The sequence below is a fragment of the Protopterus annectens genome, chromosome 6.part1, assembly GCF_019279795.1.
Source record: "Protopterus annectens isolate FY-2018-M chromosome 6.part1, PAN1.0, whole genome shotgun sequence".
Classification (NCBI taxonomy): Eukaryota; Metazoa; Chordata; order Ceratodontiformes; family Protopteridae; genus Protopterus; species Protopterus annectens.
This window is the reverse complement of record NC_056738.1, coordinates 480,506,968-480,527,955: the sequence shown is the minus strand read 5'-3', so window position 1 is coordinate 480,527,955 and position 20,988 is coordinate 480,506,968. Positions and strand designations below refer to the sequence as shown.

The 20,988-nt window shown below is 37.6% G+C and overlaps 1 protein-coding gene across 1 annotated transcript in view; it reads left to right on the top strand.

Moving 5' to 3' along the window:
- LOC122805342 (homeobox protein SIX3-like) overlaps window positions 1-20,519 on the top strand; it is a 60,683-nt gene extending 40,164 nt beyond the window's left edge. Inside the window, exon 2 of the mRNA XM_044075427.1 lies at window positions 20,352-20,519. Within this exon, the coding sequence (XP_043931362.1) occupies window positions 20,352-20,519 (168 nt within the window). The remainder of the gene's footprint in view (window positions 1-20,351) is intronic.
- Window positions 20,520-20,988: the final 469 nt, after the last annotated feature.

The following is a 20,988-nucleotide window of genomic DNA, read 5'->3' as shown; positions in this document are numbered from 1 at the left end:
ATCTTAGATTTTATGGTAGAAATGTCATCGTAGTATAGCAGATAGTTCTGTCTATACTGACTGATCCCTGGTGCTTCTTTTCCAATGCACATCCAACACATTAATCTTTATGAGGTCTGAAACTGGATTGCTCTTGGCCAGCTGTTAAATTTGAATAAAAACATCTAAATCTTGTTCATGGGCAGGACACATCCTTTCTAATTTCACTAGCTAAGGAAATGATTTGTCATGTAGTTGTTTCAGATGGATGAAGACACCTGGGGACTTAGCTCACCCTAATACTGAAAAACACTAACCCCCAAGCACTGAGACATTGAACTCTGTTATCTAGCTTATAAAGCACTGAGATATGAAAAAAGAGTAATTTATAACCTGAACCTGTGGCAGCAAAATAAATAACCTGGATATGACTACTTATCTGTTAAAATTAGTTTTGTTAGGAGTCACATATTTAAAGACAATTAAGACTAGATGGGGTTTGTTTGAACATGTTATTATACTCTGTCTTATAGCAAGTCTAATTTATCAAAATGCACAAGCATCGAAACACTGGTGATTGATGCCAACATTTCAAAAGGCAACTTACTGAAAAAGCCCAAAATATTGAAGCAAAAAACAACTGCAAAATAAAAAAAAAACATTTTCTGATTAGTTAATTAATTCTGTACAACTAAATTCATAATACTTTGTCTGAATTGTGGTAGTGTTGCAGAAAAGAATTTTCTAAGGTAAGGTACACAATGGGGCAGTGTTAGGGTTAGTAAGTTTAATGGGCAGAAGGGCTTCCTAATATTTATTAAAATAATCTACATAAAGGGTCAGTTGCTTAGCTCTGTCCATACTGACAGAATTTTCTGCAATCTATAAAAATATTTCCATGTTCTTCTACCTACTACTGTTAGCACTCATTATACTACAGAATTATAAAAGACAGATATTATTACACTAACTTGGCTCATTTGACTTGTTTATATTCAACAAACTTTAATACTCATTATTATTGTTAGTATTATTGTTATTAATAATAATATTATTATTATTATTATTATTATCATTACAGATTTAAAATAAATTGCTGGATATATTTTTCTTGGCATTTAGAATTTAAATGGAGCGGGATATACCAAAATCTTTATTAACTAAAGGTCATCAGTCTTCACTTACACTTGTTGATTTTTATCAGTACAGCACTGTTTTTCCTTAAGATACCACAGTTCACACTTTCACATAGAATTCTCCAATATATGCAGCCATCTTGTTCCTGTGATAGCATGCATACCCATTTTTTTATTTTGACCTCTTGTCTTCCTTCCAGTTAACCTCTGATTCTCCCAAGCCGGTTACTTTATTAAGCCCAACAATCTTGCTACTTTTTGCTTTACTCCTTATAACACTCTTATTTTCACTGTTGCTTCATCTAGGCCATCAAGTGCCAACACTCTGCCTTTCGAAAATACCTTCAACATAGACAGAAATGACAGTCCAAACTGCAGTCTTCTCTGTTTACACTCCCACATTCTATCTACAAATCACAAACAATGTGCCAGTGTCACCTCAGAGTAATCATGTTCCACAAATATGGGCCTTTCCTCCACAACTTTCTCCCTGGGCATCACAAATGCTCTAGTAAGTCCTCATTTTTGTAACAAGTCAGGAATCCAATGGATTTGGCCTTAGATTTTCAGTCATGGCCTCACTTTCTGGCAGTGACAAATTGCTTACCCATGCAATACCTAGTAAATTTCTCCCAAAGCCACTCCACACTACCATTGTGCTTTTCATATAGTTCAGCAAGTTTCTAGCCTAACTTTGGATCAAAGACTTCAATCAGCATTTTATCTTGAGTAGGTTGAGTGGCCACATCGGCAACTCTATAAAATACCATAAAAACCACTGAGAGCTGCACTGTCTACCTCAGACTGAGTAAGGCTTTGTGAGGTATTAATTACTTAAATGGGGATGAAAAAGCTAAATTAAACAAAAAGTCTGAAATGTAGTCTTTAGATTACTCAGTGCAGGGTGCATTGTAATATACTCTTAACTTTAAGTCTGCACAGTTTGCAGTAAATAATTAAATAAACTGTAAAATGAAATAAACTGTGATCATATTAATAAAACAAGATAGCAATTCAACAAATTTTCCCTAAAACCCAGGTAGAAATATCCATCCACTGAGCTCCTCAGTGATCAATTTTGAAAAGTCACCCCTAGTGACAACAGTCTTCAACCTAGCATTATGGACAGTTGGACTACCCTTGTTTTGCCTGCCAACCTTGTTGACTTGGGTCTTTTGAGGCAGTGTAGCAATTGCCATATGTACACAGACAATCATCGACTAATAACACAGTCTAGTACAGAGTGCGAGAGATGTATTTACACCAAGAATCTAGAATCCATGCTCTCTCTCTCACTCAAAACAGTAACACGGAGAGGATTGTCAACTCGCCCACCACTACATACGCACATGGCACCACTACTCATACACATAGTATGGATCAAACACGTAAATCTATATACACAGAGATTGTCTCAAAAAACTTACTGAAACACCAGAGACCTGCAAAACACAAGACTGCTACAGATAATACAGTCCCAACAGTACCCATGACACATAGCAACACCAGTGTCTCACCCACCATGCCCATAAAGCATAACACTCAAAAACCAAGTTTTCTTGTCATTGGAGATTCAATAGTGAGATGCACAGATGTCCCACTCACCAGGTTGGACAAAGAGAGTCATGTTCAGTTGCCTGTCCAGTGCCAAGATTCGTCAAATCACCTATGCACTCAGGTTTCTCAGCAGCAAGTACCTTTATGACTCTGTCATTGTTCATGTTGGTGTGAATGACCTGAGATGTACCTCACTGGAGTATATGAAGAGAGACATAGTTGAGCTCTCTGAGTATGTGTCCCATGCTTGTATGTCCCTAGCCTTGAGCAGCATACTACCCTCACCTAGAATGATGCCACAGTATAAACAAAAAATTATTTATTTCAAGAACTGGTTCAGTTTTTGTTGTCATTCAAAGGTGATTCAATTCCTGTCAGCCTGGAAAACCATGGGCGGCAAACCTCGCTGATTTGCCACAGATGGTTTGCAACTGACACCTTTTGGCTACTGGCAAAGGCACTTGCCTCACCCATAGTGCCTTTTTTAGGCAATGTCTCGAAAACAACATTACCAATGTGAAATTAACCAATCAGAACAAAATAAAAGTCATGCGCTTAAACCAAAAACTGCACTCCCTGGAAGCACTTCTACCACTAGAAGATGTAGATGTCTGTGTAGTCACAGGAACCTGGTTCAAGCCCTCAGAGAGTACCCCAGCCTTGCAAGGCTACAATGTCTTCCACATTTTAGACTGCAGAATGAACATGTTAAAACCAAAAGAGGCGGTGTTTCAATCTATATTAGAGATAAATTCACCTCTCATCTAGTTTGACTAGATAACTCCATGGAGTTACTCCAGGTCCAGATTACAGTGGGTAAGAACTGCATTGAAGTCATAGCCAGTTAGAGATCCCCTTCCATGGGTCATGACCCCCACAAAGCCTACTTGTCCAAACTGGAGACAATCCAAATTTTACCGAGCACACTGCTTATGGGGTATTTCAATTATCCCACCATCAACTGGGAAACCTACACTAGCCCTAACTCACTAGCATCCACGTTCCTTGACTTTGTTAATTCAAATGCCCTGGAACAAATTTTCAATATTGCAACAAGAGGAGCAAACATTCAATATCTGGTCCTCACCAACATGTCAAACGTGCACTGCTGCAACTGTCGGACCCTCATTAGTTAAAACTGACCACAAATCTGTCACCTTTGCACTGGCAGTACTCACAAAGGGTGAAATCAGACTAAAACACTTTACCAAGGCAAACTATGGCCTCCTAGGTGAAAGTATAAATGCATTTAAGCCCCACCCCAAGCTGGAGGTGGTAACTATGCTGAAGCTTACACTAAAGCCCTGTATAATTACTTGCATAAATGTATAAACTCGGCTGTACCAGAAAGACTCAAAGCCAGAGCCCCAATTAAAACAAGTTGCCATGGTGGACATCCAGCATCAACAAACTTTACAATAAGTGCAAAAAGTTGCTGTCCAAGAAAACAAAGGCAATGTTCCAACAATGGAAAGGCTCCCTCCTCAGCATCAACAGGCAAATAAGATAACTTGTTAAATCTTTCAAGGGGTCCTTTGAGAGAAACTTAGCAAGTACAGCCAAAGATAACCATAAGGCCTTTTACAGCTATGTGTGTAACCTAAAGGGTAGGACCCAAGCATGTGCAGAACTAGTGGCCAATGGTATCACACACACTGACACCATAGAGATAACAAACCTGCTAGTGGATAGGTTTGGTGAAAATTTCACTCCCTTATCCCCTCCTAACTTGCAGCAACCCCCCCCCCCCCCCACCCTACATCTCTGAAGAGCAGTCCTCAAAGCCCTGTCCAAGGCAAAAAACACAGCCTCTATGGGACCAGACAACATCCCAGTCTGTCTTCTAAACAGGCTAAAACATGAACTAGCATCACCATTAAGTACCCTTTTCAGTCATAACCTAAATACAGGCTTTGTTCCTGATGAATAGAGAACAGGTACAGTTTTTCCCCTTCACAAAGGTTGTCTAGCAAGTAACAACAGACCTGGGGAATTACAGACCCAGAAGCTTGACCAGCCTCATTGGTAAGGCCACGGAAAGTATTATTATGGACCTCATAAATAAAAATATAGGTGACCTCCAAACCATGGATCCTATCAAATTCAGCTTTGTGAAGGGCAAATTGTGCCTGTTAAATCTGATGGATTTCTTTGAAGTGACCAAGGCCATTGATGAGTGCAGATCTGTGAACACAATATAACTTGACTTGGCAAAGGCTTTTGACACAATCCCACATTCAGGCATTACCGATAAACTTAGCAAAATGAATGTAAACATCTTCATTGTAAGATGTGTTGCCAACTGGCTCACAAACTGGGCACACACTATCAAATGGGGGACTCCACATCAACCAGCAGACCTGTTAGCAGCTGGGTGCCACAGAAGTCAGTGCTGGGCCCACTGCTGTTTAGTATATACTTCTCAGAAGTTCAGGTCAAAACTAAAGGGTTGTGGCTGACAAGTTTGCAGATGACTGCAAACTAGGTGCAATCACTGAATCCACAAATTATATCAGTATACTCTGGGAGGATCTCACACAGACCAATGTCTGACGTATTAGATAAGGTTTCAAACTGAATGCAAAGAAATGCATTATCATCATTCCCTTCAGCACAAACAATGCCTCCTCACTATAAAATCAACAACACCCTAAGTACCCATGAGCAAAAGATGTTATAAAACCCCCTATGCTCAGCACTTATCTGGCCCATAATTGAGTATAATGCCCCATTTGGCATGTACCATACTAAGCACCTGCAGCAATTACAGAGACCTCCGAGGTTTCTAACAAAGAGGATCAAGGGGCTCCAGCATGTGCCTTACACAGACCAACTAAAGTCCCTGTCGCTATACTCCATATTGTATAGACTTCTTAGGGGAGACTTATGGCTGGCCTACAGAGCAATTCAAGACCCAAACCTAATGAACTTGCTGCATATCAGTAAATCAAACAGGACTAGGGCTACCTGTTCCAGGGACGTAAATATGGCCTGTGACTTATATAGGACTTGCTGGAGGGGCAAATATATCTCCCAACGACTGTCACATCTTTGGAACAGGCTACCAATTCATGTGAAACAGAGCACCTCTAGAGGAACCTGGACAAGCAGATGGGGCACTATAAATTCTTACCAGGGATAGAACCCACAACCCTCCTGGACATGGGCAGTCATCACTAAATGCAATCTTGGGTATTGACTAGCATTTTTATTGGGATGAAATGGCTAGGCTTAAAATGACCTCTGGGTTGATAGCCTAGTAATCTCCTATGATTAAAAAAAAATAACACAATCAGCCTCACATCAGCAAACTCAGAGCCTGCAGGTAGTGTAGAGTAGCACTGTGCTAGCAAGCAGCTAGGGCAATCTGGTCCCAGAGTCTCACTGTGCTAGCAAGCAGCTAGGGCAATCTGGTCCCAGAGTAGCACTGTGCTAGCAAGCAGCTAGGGCAATCTGGTTCCAGAGTAGCACTTTGCTATCAAGCAGCTAGGGCAATCCGGTCCCAGAGCAGCACTGTGCTAGCAAGCAGCTAGGGCAATCTGGTCCCAGAGTAGCACTGTGCTAGCAAGCAGCTAGGGCAATCTGGTCCCAGAGTAGCACTGTGCTAGCAAGCAGTTAGGGCAATCTGGTCCCAGAGTAGCACTGTGCTAGCAAGCAGCTAGGGCAATCTGGTCCCAGAGTAGCACTTTGCTATCAAGCAGCTAGGGCAATCTGGTCCCTTTAAGTTCTTTTCTTCGCCTTTACTGCTGCTGATGCCACAATGAGCAGTCTTACAGGCTGTATTTATGTTACTGGTGTTATTACAGCATTTTACAAAGTCACTAACGTAGACATTCAATGTAGTCTGTACGATAAAATGCAGATCAAAGTTATATGCATTTATCTAAAGTTAGGAAGCCCAACAATTCTCTTGTTTTAATCCTTTCAAGACTACATCCCATGCATGGGTCATCTCAAATTATCTATGGTATGATCTCAGTTATTCTCCTTAAGGGTATTATATAATTATCAAACAAGGGATGGGTAAAGCCAAGATATAACCAAATGGGATCGGTTATTTCAAGCACAAAAAGGGAAAATGGCTAAACTTAAAATGGCCAACAAGGGTAGCTAGTCTAGTACTTGCCTATGAACCTACGAACATGTAGTATTAGATTTCAATTTATCAGCTTGTCTTATCATTTTTGATTGATGGTTTATTTGTTCAAGCTCCTTTACTGTCCCTCCTACCTTGTCTCAGATCTCACACATTTGCAGTCTGACAGCTTCTACTGTTTCCAAGTGGTCACACAAGCTGCTGACCTCATCCGGCATGGCCACTCATACTATGTTCATTTAAACAGTGAACAAACCAGTCTGATTTACAAACTCAATTTATTTGGCCTCTAAACTACTGGTTGCTTCACCAATATTTAACCAAACAGTTTTTGGATCTTTACCAACTGAATGTAACACATTGTCAGTCATATTCCGATTCATGAACAGTTTCTCTTTTGCAATATCCTAAATCTAACATACAATCCATTTTTGTCACTAGAACAAAGAGAAGGCACCTTTAATCATCAACTCACCCAAGAATGCATTAAACAAACTACTTAAACACAGGCTTGAAGCAATTTTAAATTTATTTGCTAAAGGGAATAGTCCAAGAAAGCATCTAACTTAATAGCAGTGTGCATGGTCTCTGTACACTTTCTCATTCTTAGCAGAAGGGTTGTTTGCAGACCATAATATTATGAAGTAAAGCCTGATGCAGTACCCCATGGAAGCAGTGGTTTGGGGGAGCAAGGAAGGAGGTACAGTAATTTCATGTGCCTCCTTTGTGTTCATCACTACTCTGTCTCTGGCAAGCTTTACATATTGCAGGTTATGTTAGAAATGTTGTGCTGCTTAAGCAAGTGGACTGCAGCTACCTGCAGATAAACTGCAAATACACAGTCATGCCTTGGCCTCATGTGCCACCTGCTGGCTCTGCATACCACAGCAATTCTGTGTGAGATGCCATTCGTGTACCATTAGATGGCCACTAGATGGTGAAGGGGGGGGGGGGTTCCTTAAAAATAATGCAAACAATATGAAAAATGGTAGGGGGAAGTGGTCCCCTCCTAGACAAAGAAAATACAGGTCTGTTGTGTAGTAGAGAGGAGCTTCTAGACAATGATGATTATTGGAGAGGAGTATCCCTGAATATTGAATATTACATTAAATATTAAGAAACGTAGGTAAGACTGCTACTTGCATAGTCAGAAGTCCTGAATCCTAGCTAGAAGCATTCCTGTACATTACAAGCGGCATATGTTACTGCTTGTGTACCACTATGCAATGACAACTATGTTATCTGACCAGCAAGGCATATATAACATAACACTGACCACCACTTTCCCATCAAGGAACTTCCAATTTATTGACTTATAGGCAGGCAACATTCTTTGATGAGGTCCATAGCAGATGTAATTCACAAAGGACAGTCTATTTCATATAGTGTTGTCATGATTCCTACATTGAATATTAAACTAAAAAGGCCCAAATTCCGAAAGGTTACCACAAGGTGTATACAATGTGTTCATCTTGTGGTAATCTTTCTGCATTCAAAGACATCCCTACCACAATTCTTTTTCATGAAGACATGCATCTCTTTGGCTGTGATAGATGCTAATGACACATTCTAGGGGAGAGGCATAATTAGCCATATGCTGTCTCCTGGAACTGCCTGTGATAAGGCATTTACTCAGAATCCTTCAGCAGCGTAAATTAGTATGACTGCTCCCGGCCACTCAGAGTAATGAACACAGCCAAAAGGTTGTGTTCATCCATCATGGTAGAGAGAAATGCTGGGAAGTTAAGAGGTCAGGCAGCATTAGGGTATGTGTGTATGTGAGGGACTGCATGTGCGAGTGTATTTGTATGTGTGCGTGTGAGAGTGTGTGTGTGTGTGTGTGTGTGTGTGTGTGTGTGTGTGTGTGTGTGTGTGTGTGTGTGCGCGTGTGTTTGTGTGTGTATGTCTGTTTGTATATATATATATATATATATATATATATATATATATATATATATATATATATATATATATATATATATATATATATATATATATATATATATATATATATATATAGGTGAGCTTGTCCATGAGTACCATCAGGTGGGGAGGGTCATGTGCATGTGTTTGTGTATGTGTGTGTGGTGGGCTGGGGTAGCTGTCATACTTCCACATACCCTAGAGTAAACAGCAAAGCCTGCAACATTGGGTCAGGGGGAACACTAACCACCAGAGATTACACTGTAATCGCGTGCTTTAATGGCACTTACATAATGTGGGTTGGGGGGACAATAGACACCAGGGCTACTTTATTGTATGCCTTAAATGCATTTAATTAAAAAAAATGTGGAAAAGGGAAACACTAGTCACTGGGGTAACTCTTTAGCTACATGCCTTAATGGCTGATTGATGTTAGAATATGCTAAAATATGTACTGTAAAACCTAGAAATAATGTGCAATACAACAAATAAGATTAGAATACAAAATGGGAATAACCACAAAGAATATACGGAAAAAAATGGAAGACTTTAATTGTTTGTATATTTCTGAACCAAAATAAAACAATATATTTTCTGAAATTAGCCAAAAATAAGAACTGTAAGTAATAATTAGAAAGATAAACATACAATCCATATAGAAAATAGTTGTGTTAATAGACTTAGATCACATCCCTGAAGTTTTTCACCACTGCCACTGTTGTGCAAAAGTGCTAGACCCATTTTTTCTTTTCTTTTTTTTTTTATTCTCTTGTGGCAGCACATTTACCAGGCCTCAGATCCTCCATGCATGGGACTTCAGCTCACACCAGTGAGTAGTTAAGCTTTAAAAATGCCACTTCTTGAAGAGAAGCAATTGGAGTTACAGGGCTGATTTTAGAAAAATACACAACTAGCAGCAGTTGATGTCCAACTCTTGTTAGAAGCTTCATATTTCATTCAATATAAATGATAACATGTTAAAACTTTCAGATATTGTAGTGGCTCAAATAATCTACATCTGAACTAAATAATTCTACTAGTTAATAGCATAGCCACCAAATTTATCTGGTGTATTTAGCTAGGAAAAGACTGGTTGTCACAGTTTACCAAAGTGTCCTTCCAGTTCAACATTAAAATAATTTACAGAACTGTGTTTCTTAGAAGATTCTGGCTATTTCACAGATATCTGTCTACAGTAATGTGAGGGGACATTAATGGGTATCATTGGACTGCATTTTGTTCCTGCATTTTAGAGAGCTTGTGTTCATTTGTGAAAATGTATGTCCGGTAGGTAAATGTGCTAAAACCAACTTCTAAAATTGTAACCCGAGCACAATTATGGATGGCAGAACAGGGTATGTTTAATCTTAATCAACCTTGGTTCTGTTGTAGAGTAATTCTGTGGTATAGTTTAGACAGGATTAGATATAAAGGACATAAATACAAAGTGAGAGAGCAGTAGAAATAGATTAGAGCATATAATAGGATGCTGAAAAAATTAATTAATACATAACAGCATTTACTAGAGTACATGGATATGAAATAAAAGAAGGCATTTCCAAAATTGCAATAAACAAACATGGCATATATCGCTAACTTAAACTACAGTGCTGATCTACATATGTCTCATTTGCAGGACATATTGTGAAATGAAATAATAGCAGAAGCTCTGTGGAATTGAAGGAATCTTGTACAATGAACTATTGGGTTCAGCAAAGCTTGGAATAAGAAATATATCTCTTGAATTGCAGCAATCTTGGCATTCAAGTCCCATCTTACAGCAGCTGTTTTAGTAGCATTTGGCATACTTGGTCAATTGCGTCTGCTTTCTGATTAAGTAATCATGTACAATTTTAAATGTAACAGTGTTGAGAAAAATACAGGAGCATATTTCATTTACTTGTCTCTTTGTTCACTGAATGGATGGTCTGGTCCTATAGATCCTTTTCAGTTGTGCTCCATTACAAACAAGTAATACAAAGATGCGGGCCTGGTATACAGTCTTGAGTTCTATACTGCCGATTAGATTAGAAAAGAATGCACTCTTATCATAACGATCGTATGGTTAATACAGCCCATTCTACATATTTACAAACTTTCTAATGCCTAAAATTAAACTGGTATGACCGACATCTGCACTTCTACTGCTGTTAATTCTCAGAGACATCCTGCACTCTTCACCATATTAGGAGGACTTAGTTATACTTCAACAGGCCTGTCACCAAGACATCTGATTTACATTAAAAAAGGAATAATTTGTAGACCATATAAAGTATTGCATGATAACTATAAGAATCAATCAGAGGAGATGAGAAAGAATTGGGAAAGAGACTGGATAAGAAATTCACAAAGAAACACTGGGGGATATATGCATGGCTCCCAAATATGTAACAAAATCTACAAGGTTTAGGAACTTTGCTTGAAGTATTTACATAGCCATTTTTATAACCTAAGTAGACTCCAGAGAATTGTTCTTCAGGTAGACACCAAATGTTGGAGGTGTGATGGGAAAGAAAGAGATAATTAGGAACATATTTTCTGGGAGTGTAATGAGTTGACAGACTTTAAAGATTCCCTGCAGACTACTATATCAGAGATAATGGGTGAGCAATTTGGTGTATCTAGGGAAATTCTTTTTCTGAGATATTATACTGAATCAGAATTGCCTAGACATAGTAAGGCCTTGCTGAGTCTAATTATGGTGGCTGCCAAAAAAGCAATTACTAGAAAATGGAAATCAAAGTCTAAACCAGCTGTACTAGAAGTAGCGAATATAGTAACAGAAACAAAACAACTAGAATTGGGATCTTTAGAAAAGGATCAAAATAGAACAAAACTCTTTAGAAAAGGGTAGAAGCAAATTACATAGGAAAAAATGAAAATTGTGGGTACAATCCATATAGGGAGGAATGAGGTTTACGAGAAGGCAGGATTTGAATGAGCTATGTAATGGACTAACAATGATTGGGTAGATTGTAAGTGATGTATAATGTTTGCAACTAAAATTATGTAAATATGTTTTGTGTTGCATAATGCTTGCAATTAGGATTATGTCAATATGGTTTATTTTCATTTATATAAATGTATGATCGCCTATGTCATAAGTGATAATTTAATAAATATGTTTCTTGTTAAAAAATACATTTGATTTAGATGTAAACTTTGTGGATCAACACAACTCTAATTTCAGTGGTTTTGGTTGACCTACATTCATTCACAGGCTGCAAAATATGTAAATATGTCAAACTCATTAAACTTCTACATCAGTTCCTCTGGGATTCTTGGGAAGATAATCATGATACCTGTCCCAGAGATGCAGGTCTGTGGACTATCTTGTTACAGAATTTATAAAAGGTAAAGCGATTATAGAACTTAAAACTGTTTGGTGGTTCCATGTCCTCCCCTTCAATCCATAAAATGTATAAGTTACCTCTTGGATGCATTCAATACCAAATTCAATCTGCTACACATAGAGACACTACTGACTAACTTTAAATTACTTGAGGATTATCAACTGTTTACCTTACCTCATCTATCTGCTTAACCATGATCCCTATCCTATGCCAATGTATAGTGAACATAAAATCCAAAAATCTTAGAATGCTTAACAACTCTAATAGGAAATACAAACTTCAAAAGTAACAAAGGGACCAGTAAAACCAAATGCAGTATGTTTAGTCAGGCATTCCACTAGTTGTCAACTAGAAAGACAAGGTTGCTTGAACATCTGGATTATCAAACAGACATTTTACCTGATACGTGTTTTGTCGTAACAGGTAAGTAGAACATATTTATTTATTTTACATTTGTTTACCAGGAAAGTCCGACTGGACACAGGTCCTTTTTCAGCAGAGTCCCAGGGAGAAAAGCTCCAGTAATAAGTAATACAAACATTGTAGTAGTTAACAGTCTTGCAAAGACATTACATGAGCATACAAATGGCATTTGCACATTGATGGGTAAATACAGTTCACTAGAGGCAACATCAATATAATATGTGGTACAAAAGTATATACAGTTTAAATGTTTCAATATTTTATTTTATTTTCAGTTTGATTACCGGGGTAGTCCACTGGGCCTAAAAGTGCCCATTTTCAGTGGAGGCCCGGGGAGAAAAGCTCCGTAAGCAATACAAATACAATGAAGGTTACATTATGTTAAAGTAAAATACAAGACTAGAATTCATGCATTCAGAAATGCAGATGCATAAGATGTAAATCAAACAACACAGCTAATAGATAATAGAGAACACCCATTACTGGAATATCAATTCAAAACAATATGATACAAATATCTGTAAGAATAGGAACATTTTTTTTTTTTTTAGATTGGTGGTATTGATATATACAGTATTTACAGTTTGTAGTGTTAAGGAAGAAATTCATTAGTCAGATTAAGACTGCTGAGTCTATTTTAGGAGAGTAGAAGTAAACGCAAACAATATAGAATAGTCAATGGGGGCATTCAGTAGAATTTATGTAGGGTGGAAGCAGGAGCATTTCCGTTTGGATGATAGGTATAGGAATAGTTGGGTCTTGAATGATTCTATGTTGGGTATACTCCTGAGAGAAGGGGGAAGAGAGTTCCATTTCTTACCTAGTGAGAAGGAGAGAAGTAGTTGGCCAGCGGGACGTTTTGGTTTGTAGACGGAGACGAAGTTTTGGTGTTCGGATCTCAGAGATCTATTCGGGATGTATGGAGGAAGGACGTTTGTTATGGATGGGCATTTTTCAGGGTAGAATATTAATTTGTGAGCTGTGGTTAGTTGGAGATAGTCTAGGTGGTTAGATAGTTCTAGCCAGTTTAGAGATTGTAGGGAAAGGCAGTGGTGAGTTGAGGTTTTGGAATTAGTGGCAAATTTAGAGACCTTATTATAGCAAGTTTCAAGTTTAGAGATGATAGAAGAAGACAGATTAGCTAAGAGAGGGGCGCCGTAGAGTAGTGTGCTTAGAAGGTAGGTAGTTGCCAGGGTATGTCTAGAGGAGTTGGTAAGAAAGCGGTTGTTCTGGTAGAGCATACCTAACTTTTGGTGGGTTTTCTTTATGTTTTGTTGTATGTGGATGCCAAATTTCAGGTTTTCATCTATAGTAGTGCCAAGAAGTTTTGCGGAGGGGACAACTTCAATAACAGTGTTGGTTTGGCTTAGGACTAGGAAAGCATTTTTGTCAAAGGAGAAAGCCCTAGTAGGAGGGAAGAGTAGTATTTTAGATTTTTTAGAGTTGAGGGAGAGATGGTTTTGTTGCATCCAGTTCTCTATAGTGGAAAATGCGATTCGGGTTTTGGTTAGTAGCTCAGATAGGTTAGAGGTGGCACAGACTAAGGTAGAGTCATCAGCATATTGAATGACTGTTGTATCGGGGATGGCAGTGTGGAGGTTATTGATAAAGATGTTGAAAAGTAAGGGTCCTAGGATGGATCCCTGGGGAACACCGGTTGGTGTTGGCAAGAAGGAGGAGGTAGAGTTCTTCCATCTGACGGCTTGGGATCTGTCAGATAGGTAATTGGAGAACCAGGCTAGAGAAGTAGGGGAGAGACTGAGGTTGGCGAGATGAGAGAGAAGGTGTTTATGGGAGATGGTGTCGAAAGCTTTAGATAGATATAGCAGTAGTGTGGATACTAGTAGTCCGGAATCTCGAGCTTGATTGATTGTTTCTGGGAAGGATATTAAGGCAGTTATAGTGCTGTGGCCAGGGTGAAAGCCATGTTGGGTGGGTGTTAGGAGGTGATTCTGGATTAGGAAAGGCATAAGTTGGTGGTGAACACATTTTTACAATATTTTAGATATAGGGGATAGAAGGGCGATTGGACGGAAATTGGAAATGTTGGTGTTTTTGCCACCTTTGTGAAGAGGTAGGATGTACGCTGAGCGCCAGAGTTTAGGTACATAAGACTCTTTTAAGGATCTGTTAATGAGGGTACTGATAGGGAGAGCTATGCCTTCTGCAGCACATTTAAGGAAGGAAGAGGGTATATTGTCAGGGGCATTGGAGCAAGGTTTTAGTTTAGATAAGAGCCTTTTTATAAAAATGGTTGAAACTGGTTTGATCTGGAAGTTAAGAGGACAGTTGTTAGTGTTGTTGGGTAAAGTGGAGGGAGAGTTGGGAGAATTGTTTTTAGGGAAAGTTTTTGTGAGCTTAGCTATGGATTCAGTAAAGAAAGTGTTGAAGTGAGAACTCCGCTCCAAGTCAGTTAAACTAGGGTCAGGGCAGGGGTTATTCCTGGACCCTGGATGCAGAAGGGAATTGACTGATTTCCAGATTTGTTTTGGATTTTTCATATTGTTGGTTTGTAGTTTATTATAAAAGTTTTTTTTTTGTCTGAAGAGATTAATTTCTTTACTTGATTGCGGAGTTGGGTATACTGAAGTAAGGTAGAAGACATTTTATTTTTCTGGTAAAGCTTCCAGGATTTGTCCCTGAGGTGCATGCTTTGTTTTGTTTCATTGGACAGCCAAGGAGCAGGATTGGCTTTGACACATTTGTTTCTTAGAGGGGCTAGGCAGTTGAGAGTATTTAGGAAGACAGAGTTAAAATGTTCAACGGCATTGTCAAGGGGGAGAGAGTTTAGAATTTGCCAGTTTATTTGTTTAAGAATATTTGAGAAGATTGTGGGGTTGAAGTTGCTAAGGTTACGTGTTTGAATGTAGTGGTGTTGAAATTGAATGGAGTTGGCTGAGCGGTGAATAAAGGCAGGGAGATGGTCACTGAAGGAGTCAGGGACAGTGCCAGAAAGAGTTATATTGTGTGGGTGAGAGACTAAGATCCAGTCAATGATGGAACCAGGGGATGGTTTTTGTTAGGACGAGTTGTTGAGTGGATTACTTGGGAGAAGTTGTAGAGGTTAATGGAAAGGGAGGGAGAAGGTGTGTTCATTTTATTCCAATCTATGTTAACGTCACCAAGACTGTGGTATATATACCACATTCTTGGTGACGTTAATGGTCAATATAAATGAGTTCAGGGATTAGAGTAAGATAGCATCCAATGAGCAGTATGTACTTACATATACAGAGATTAGTTTTAGCCAGGAGAGTTGCAAGAGCAAAGCCAAGTGTTGTTAGTAGCTTTTTAAAATGTACTGTGGTGGAGCTGGAGAGAATGGGGGTTGGCAGTTTATTCCAAATTTTAGGGATGGCGTTTGAGAAGATATAAGAAGTTAGATAATAAGTGTGTGTGTGTGTGTGTGTGTGTGTGTGTGTGTATACGTGTGTACGTGTGTGCGTGCGTGCGTGTGTGTGCACATGCAAATGTTTGCAGGTTATCCTAAGAATTAGGGAAGGGGATAGATTTATTGTATGTGTGATTGTGTGTGTTTTAGGGTTAGGGTAAGGGTTAGGTAAAGGGATAGTTTTTCTGGTGTATGTATGTGTGGGTACCTGTGTGTGTCTGCACCCCCTTAATAATGCATGCTAACCCTAACCCTGACACTGTTTCTAATCCTACACTTTAACTTAAAAAAAAAAACTTTCTGTAACTCTACCACTAATCAGATAAATTAATGACTAGTGTTATGGAGGTGTTTTAGAGTAAATATTGCAAAAAGAATGTGCTTTCTTTTTGGGATTTTTAGTAGGTTCATTTTATGTTCGATTTAATGGTATTTTGATCTTCCGCACTATAATCAGTAAAAGCAATGTAATAGCTTAGCATCTCAGAAACCTTTTCCTAGATGTGGCTGTGCGATAAATGACATAATTCAGGGCTCAGACCTAGCTTGGATGGTGAAATACCAAATGCATATCATTGCAGAGTGCTATTCTTTGCAATATCTATCACTAATCCTCCAGCTAGATTATTTAATAATGGCAACACTATTGCCCCAAATAATCTGGCTCAGCAGCATACATTTTGAAATCTTTAAACTTTATAATTTTTTTCAATGTAAATCATTCATGAACAAACAGACATAAGTTTCCCATTTTAGGATTCATTATCATTAATTAGGAAAAAGTCTGAGTAGAGTACCTTGTCCTCAGCAGAGTCATGTAAAGTAGTTAATCCATGCTGCCTACATCCATTCACTATGAATGAGCATCTTTAAAACTAAAAGCATTTTCTTCTAAGGCATAAACAGATATTCAAAACCAAAAACTAAACAAAGTATGGCCAACAATCACCCAACGCCCAAAAAAATTTAAATGAGAAACGTGAATATATCAAACTCAAGATAAGCGCTTTCATTCTGCTCATGCAAAACTTCATCAAGCAATTTAATTAAGAACATTAACTGATTAAATACCCAATTGTTATGTGATTAAAAAACACTTCTCTTTCTTAAAGATATATCTACATAATTGTCCCCTAAAATGCAAAACCAAAATCTTATACAAATATGAAAATAAATGAATAAGTACATTAGCAAGCTTGCCTCAAGGACATTCTGAGTAAGTATTGGATAAAATGAAGAGACAGTCATAAATAATCACTTCAAACACAAGTAAATCATATTAAAACTTCCAAACAGATATGATTTTTTTTAAAATTTTTTTAAAACCATTATTATCTAGATATGGCCCTTAATTTTAATAAAGGACCTGTACTAATATGTTTGTCCAATCCTGGCCAAACACAAGATTTCAAATCCAATTGTCAAGAAAGCTCCCTTAATAAACTGATATTATCCATATAGTTTAGACTATGTCTTTGAAGGTTGTTCCCAGGGGAAAGAAAGAACAGTTTGCTTGACATTCATTACATATCTTTACCTTTTGTTTTACATTCCCATTTATTCCAGGTTGCCATTCAAAAGATCTGGCTTAGCTTTTAATTTTGTACATTTGTTGGTGTAATATGTTCAGCATTATAGAATTACTTTGGTGGAGGATTAATAAATAAGACCCCTATAATAGACAACCGTCTCTGAAACTGACAATATGTCACATGAATGGTGGTCTAGATATTTTAGACCATCCAATCAAAGTTTAATTTTCAGCAAGCTATCGATTAATTTGCTCAGTTTACAATGATGTAGTGACAATAACATCTAAAATCAATACCTCATGAAGCATGTCCAACTCTGTAGGCTTTTCTGAATCAGCAGTCATCAGCATTAGCACAAAGAACTGATGTGGGATTGAAAAATGTCGTCTGGAATCTGCTAGAACATAGTTGTAATTAATTTTATGATACATATTTCTTCTTTAAATAGTTTCATATTTTATAATTAATATTTCTAAAGTCTCATTTTCAGAATATTCCAACAAAAACACTGCTGTGTCAATTCCACCAAAAGAGCTGTAATAGAGGACATGAAGAACATTTATTAAAAAAAAAAAAAATAGTAAGCACTTTCATTTCTGTTTACAAATGTACACATTTCAACAGAGAATGATAGCCTTTGTGCACCCTCTATTACAACATTTTCAGAATATATTTGTTTTATTTCTTTTCACTGTAGTCTTAATGTATTTGATTTAAATAATTTTTTGACAATTAAGCTGGAACCATTTGTGTGCACTATTATCAAAGATGTTTCATTTTATTCCATACAGTCAACTTTCAAATAAGTAGCTCCAATAACTTTATATCTATTTCTTCACAAGCTGTCAATATACTAACAGTATATTATAAAAGTTTGTTAGTGATTTCTCTAAATTTCTGTAGTTTACTGCTTCTATTATTTATTGAAAATTCACAAGCTTGTATTCTGTCTGCATTTATACTTGTAATGGGTTGACTTTTTATCTTAAGCTTTGCACATAAGGTAATATTTCCAGTGAATACTCTACTTTATGTTTTCATTTGAACATTATATACTGTCCGTTTTAGCAGAAATATGTGAACATTCAGCACAAAGCATAATTTCAGCTCTTCTAACACAAGCATTTTTGTAAAGATGTCTTTTTCTGCATTACGTGTTTTTACTATGTACTCATTTCTGACATGAGCATAACATTGTTTCCCTTAAATTTACATTGAAAAGGTGCATAATGCATACCCACACATCTGCAGCAATCTTTAGTTTTACTGCAGTTCATATTCTGTAATGTGCTTTTTATTTATTCCTTCTACTTTACATCATACTGTTTAACTTGGAAATGTTTCACCTTTATATTTGCCACTTCCATGGCCAAAGCCTCACTTAATAATCTAACATTTGAAAATGCCTTATCATATGAGATTTTTATTTTTTTTTGCTTTCATTGTTTATTGCACACATAATTCCATCTCTCAGTATGCTGTTCTGTTGCTCCATAGTTGCAGTCTTTGGCTGATTTAGACAACTTGGCAATATGATCTTATACTAAAGCAATCGAGTTTAGAATACAGATCTGAAATGAGTGTCTCTTTAATGCCTCACTAGGTTTGGGATTAAAATGATTCCGTAATAAGCTTATTAATTTCACATATGTCTTTTCACTTAGTTTATTAGGCAGGTGGCAACAAAAAAACCTGAGTCCAAGTCATACAATGCATGCATTTGTGTGTGTGTGTGTGTGTGTGTGTGTGTGTGTGTGTGTGTGTGTGTGTGTGTGTGTATGTATCTCTGTTTTCATCTGCAATGTGGATAAGAAGAACAGGTTGTTAAAAGTCGTAATAACCTAAAATCCACTAATGGTAACTCTTGAGTTTTTCAGTTAAAATGATTTGTTAGCCTTTGCGGGAAAATATTAAAGCAGTAGAGCTAGGAAACTGAATGTCTGTAGCTGTCTTGCTTCTCAAGGATAGTGATAATTCTGCAGTTTGATCCCTAAATGCAGGCAGTTCTCTTTGATTACATAACCATGATTGCAACATTGACCATTTGAAAGTTGACTGGCTTGCTATGGCTATTAATGCAAACAGTTATAATCTTAGTGAATCAGATTTTAGAAAAAATATAACATGTGAACAAAATCCACCGAGGAAAAAAAAAGAATGAACAGCTTCAGAAAAGGTCAATGTTTCCTGTATGTGCACATTTACTGTGCTACTTATAGGAAAGACACAATTATATAAGGATCATAAAGCAAAGGGAAAGGCAGAGGTGGGTATCTGTGAAGAAATTGCTTGCATAAGTTGGATACTTTGATTTACTTTGTCTTTACCAGAAACTAATTAAGAAAACCGTTAGTGCAGTGTGATATAATATCTGCCACTGTATTATTTATTATACAGCCAGTCACTGGACCAATTATGGTAGGCTGCCGTATCCCAATTATTACTATTGTTACCATGGTAAACAAGTAGTATGTCCTGATTATGAAACACTCTCTCATCTGTTGTGGTTTGATTACAATGACATCAAGTCAGGGAAGCACCCTGGCTGCACTGCAGTGCTAAAGGAAGTGAAAAGGTCAATGACCCTGTCTTGTGTTGCTACCTTGATGTCAATTGCTACCATAGCTGATGAACTGCTTGGCAACTACTGTACATCAAGAATATGTTGATGATGTTTGAGGTATTAGCATTATCAGTATCTTTGCACCCTCCTACATTCATGCCTTGTATTATAACACTAGCATATTAGCATTATCAGTATATCTGTACCCTCCTATATTCATACATTGTATTATAACACTAGTAAGTACTAGAAGTTAAACTGAAAATCTGCCTGTGCAAGCAAGCATGAAAAAGTGAAATTCAAGAAAAAGAGTTAAATTTCCTGTAATCCTAGTACATCATATACCACTGGAATTTGTAAGAAAGTATAAAAGTTGTGTTTATACTTAATTCCTTCAGGAACGAACTCGCAATCTCTTGAGAGAATGGTACCTCCAAGACCCCTATCCCAATCCTTCCAGGAAGAGACATCTGGCTCAGGCTACGGGGCTCACACCAACACAAGTGGGGAACTGGTTTAAGAACCGTCGGCAAAGAGACAGAGCAGCTTCAGCTAAGAGCAGGTGAGGCTCCCCTTGCTTATGTATAAAGTGGTACTGTCCATTCCTCCTTTTCCTCATACAGGAAATGCCAGCCAAAATATAAGAATGTACATTTTTTACTACCTGTGAATGGATAGCACTACATATGATATATAGCTGGTGAACATGAAAGAATATTCTTGGCTGAAGTGAAGTATGTAATATAAAACCATACTATATTTTTATTGAACAATGTTTGCCCATGTATTGGTGATATACAGAACAGAGTTATACAAATATAAATGCTTAATATTGATTTGTATGTGATTAGCAGATCAGTGTCAATAAGGCTTTTTTATGTTTCTCTATATGTAAATCACAGGATAAATTACTCAGGGGCATATAGATGGGTTTAGATGGCCGAGCATTTACAAGCTGCCTCTTTCCAACAGGGGCATAGATGCCATTCCAGGGGTAAATGTCTGATTCCCCATCTTCTGGCCCCAGTTGCATTT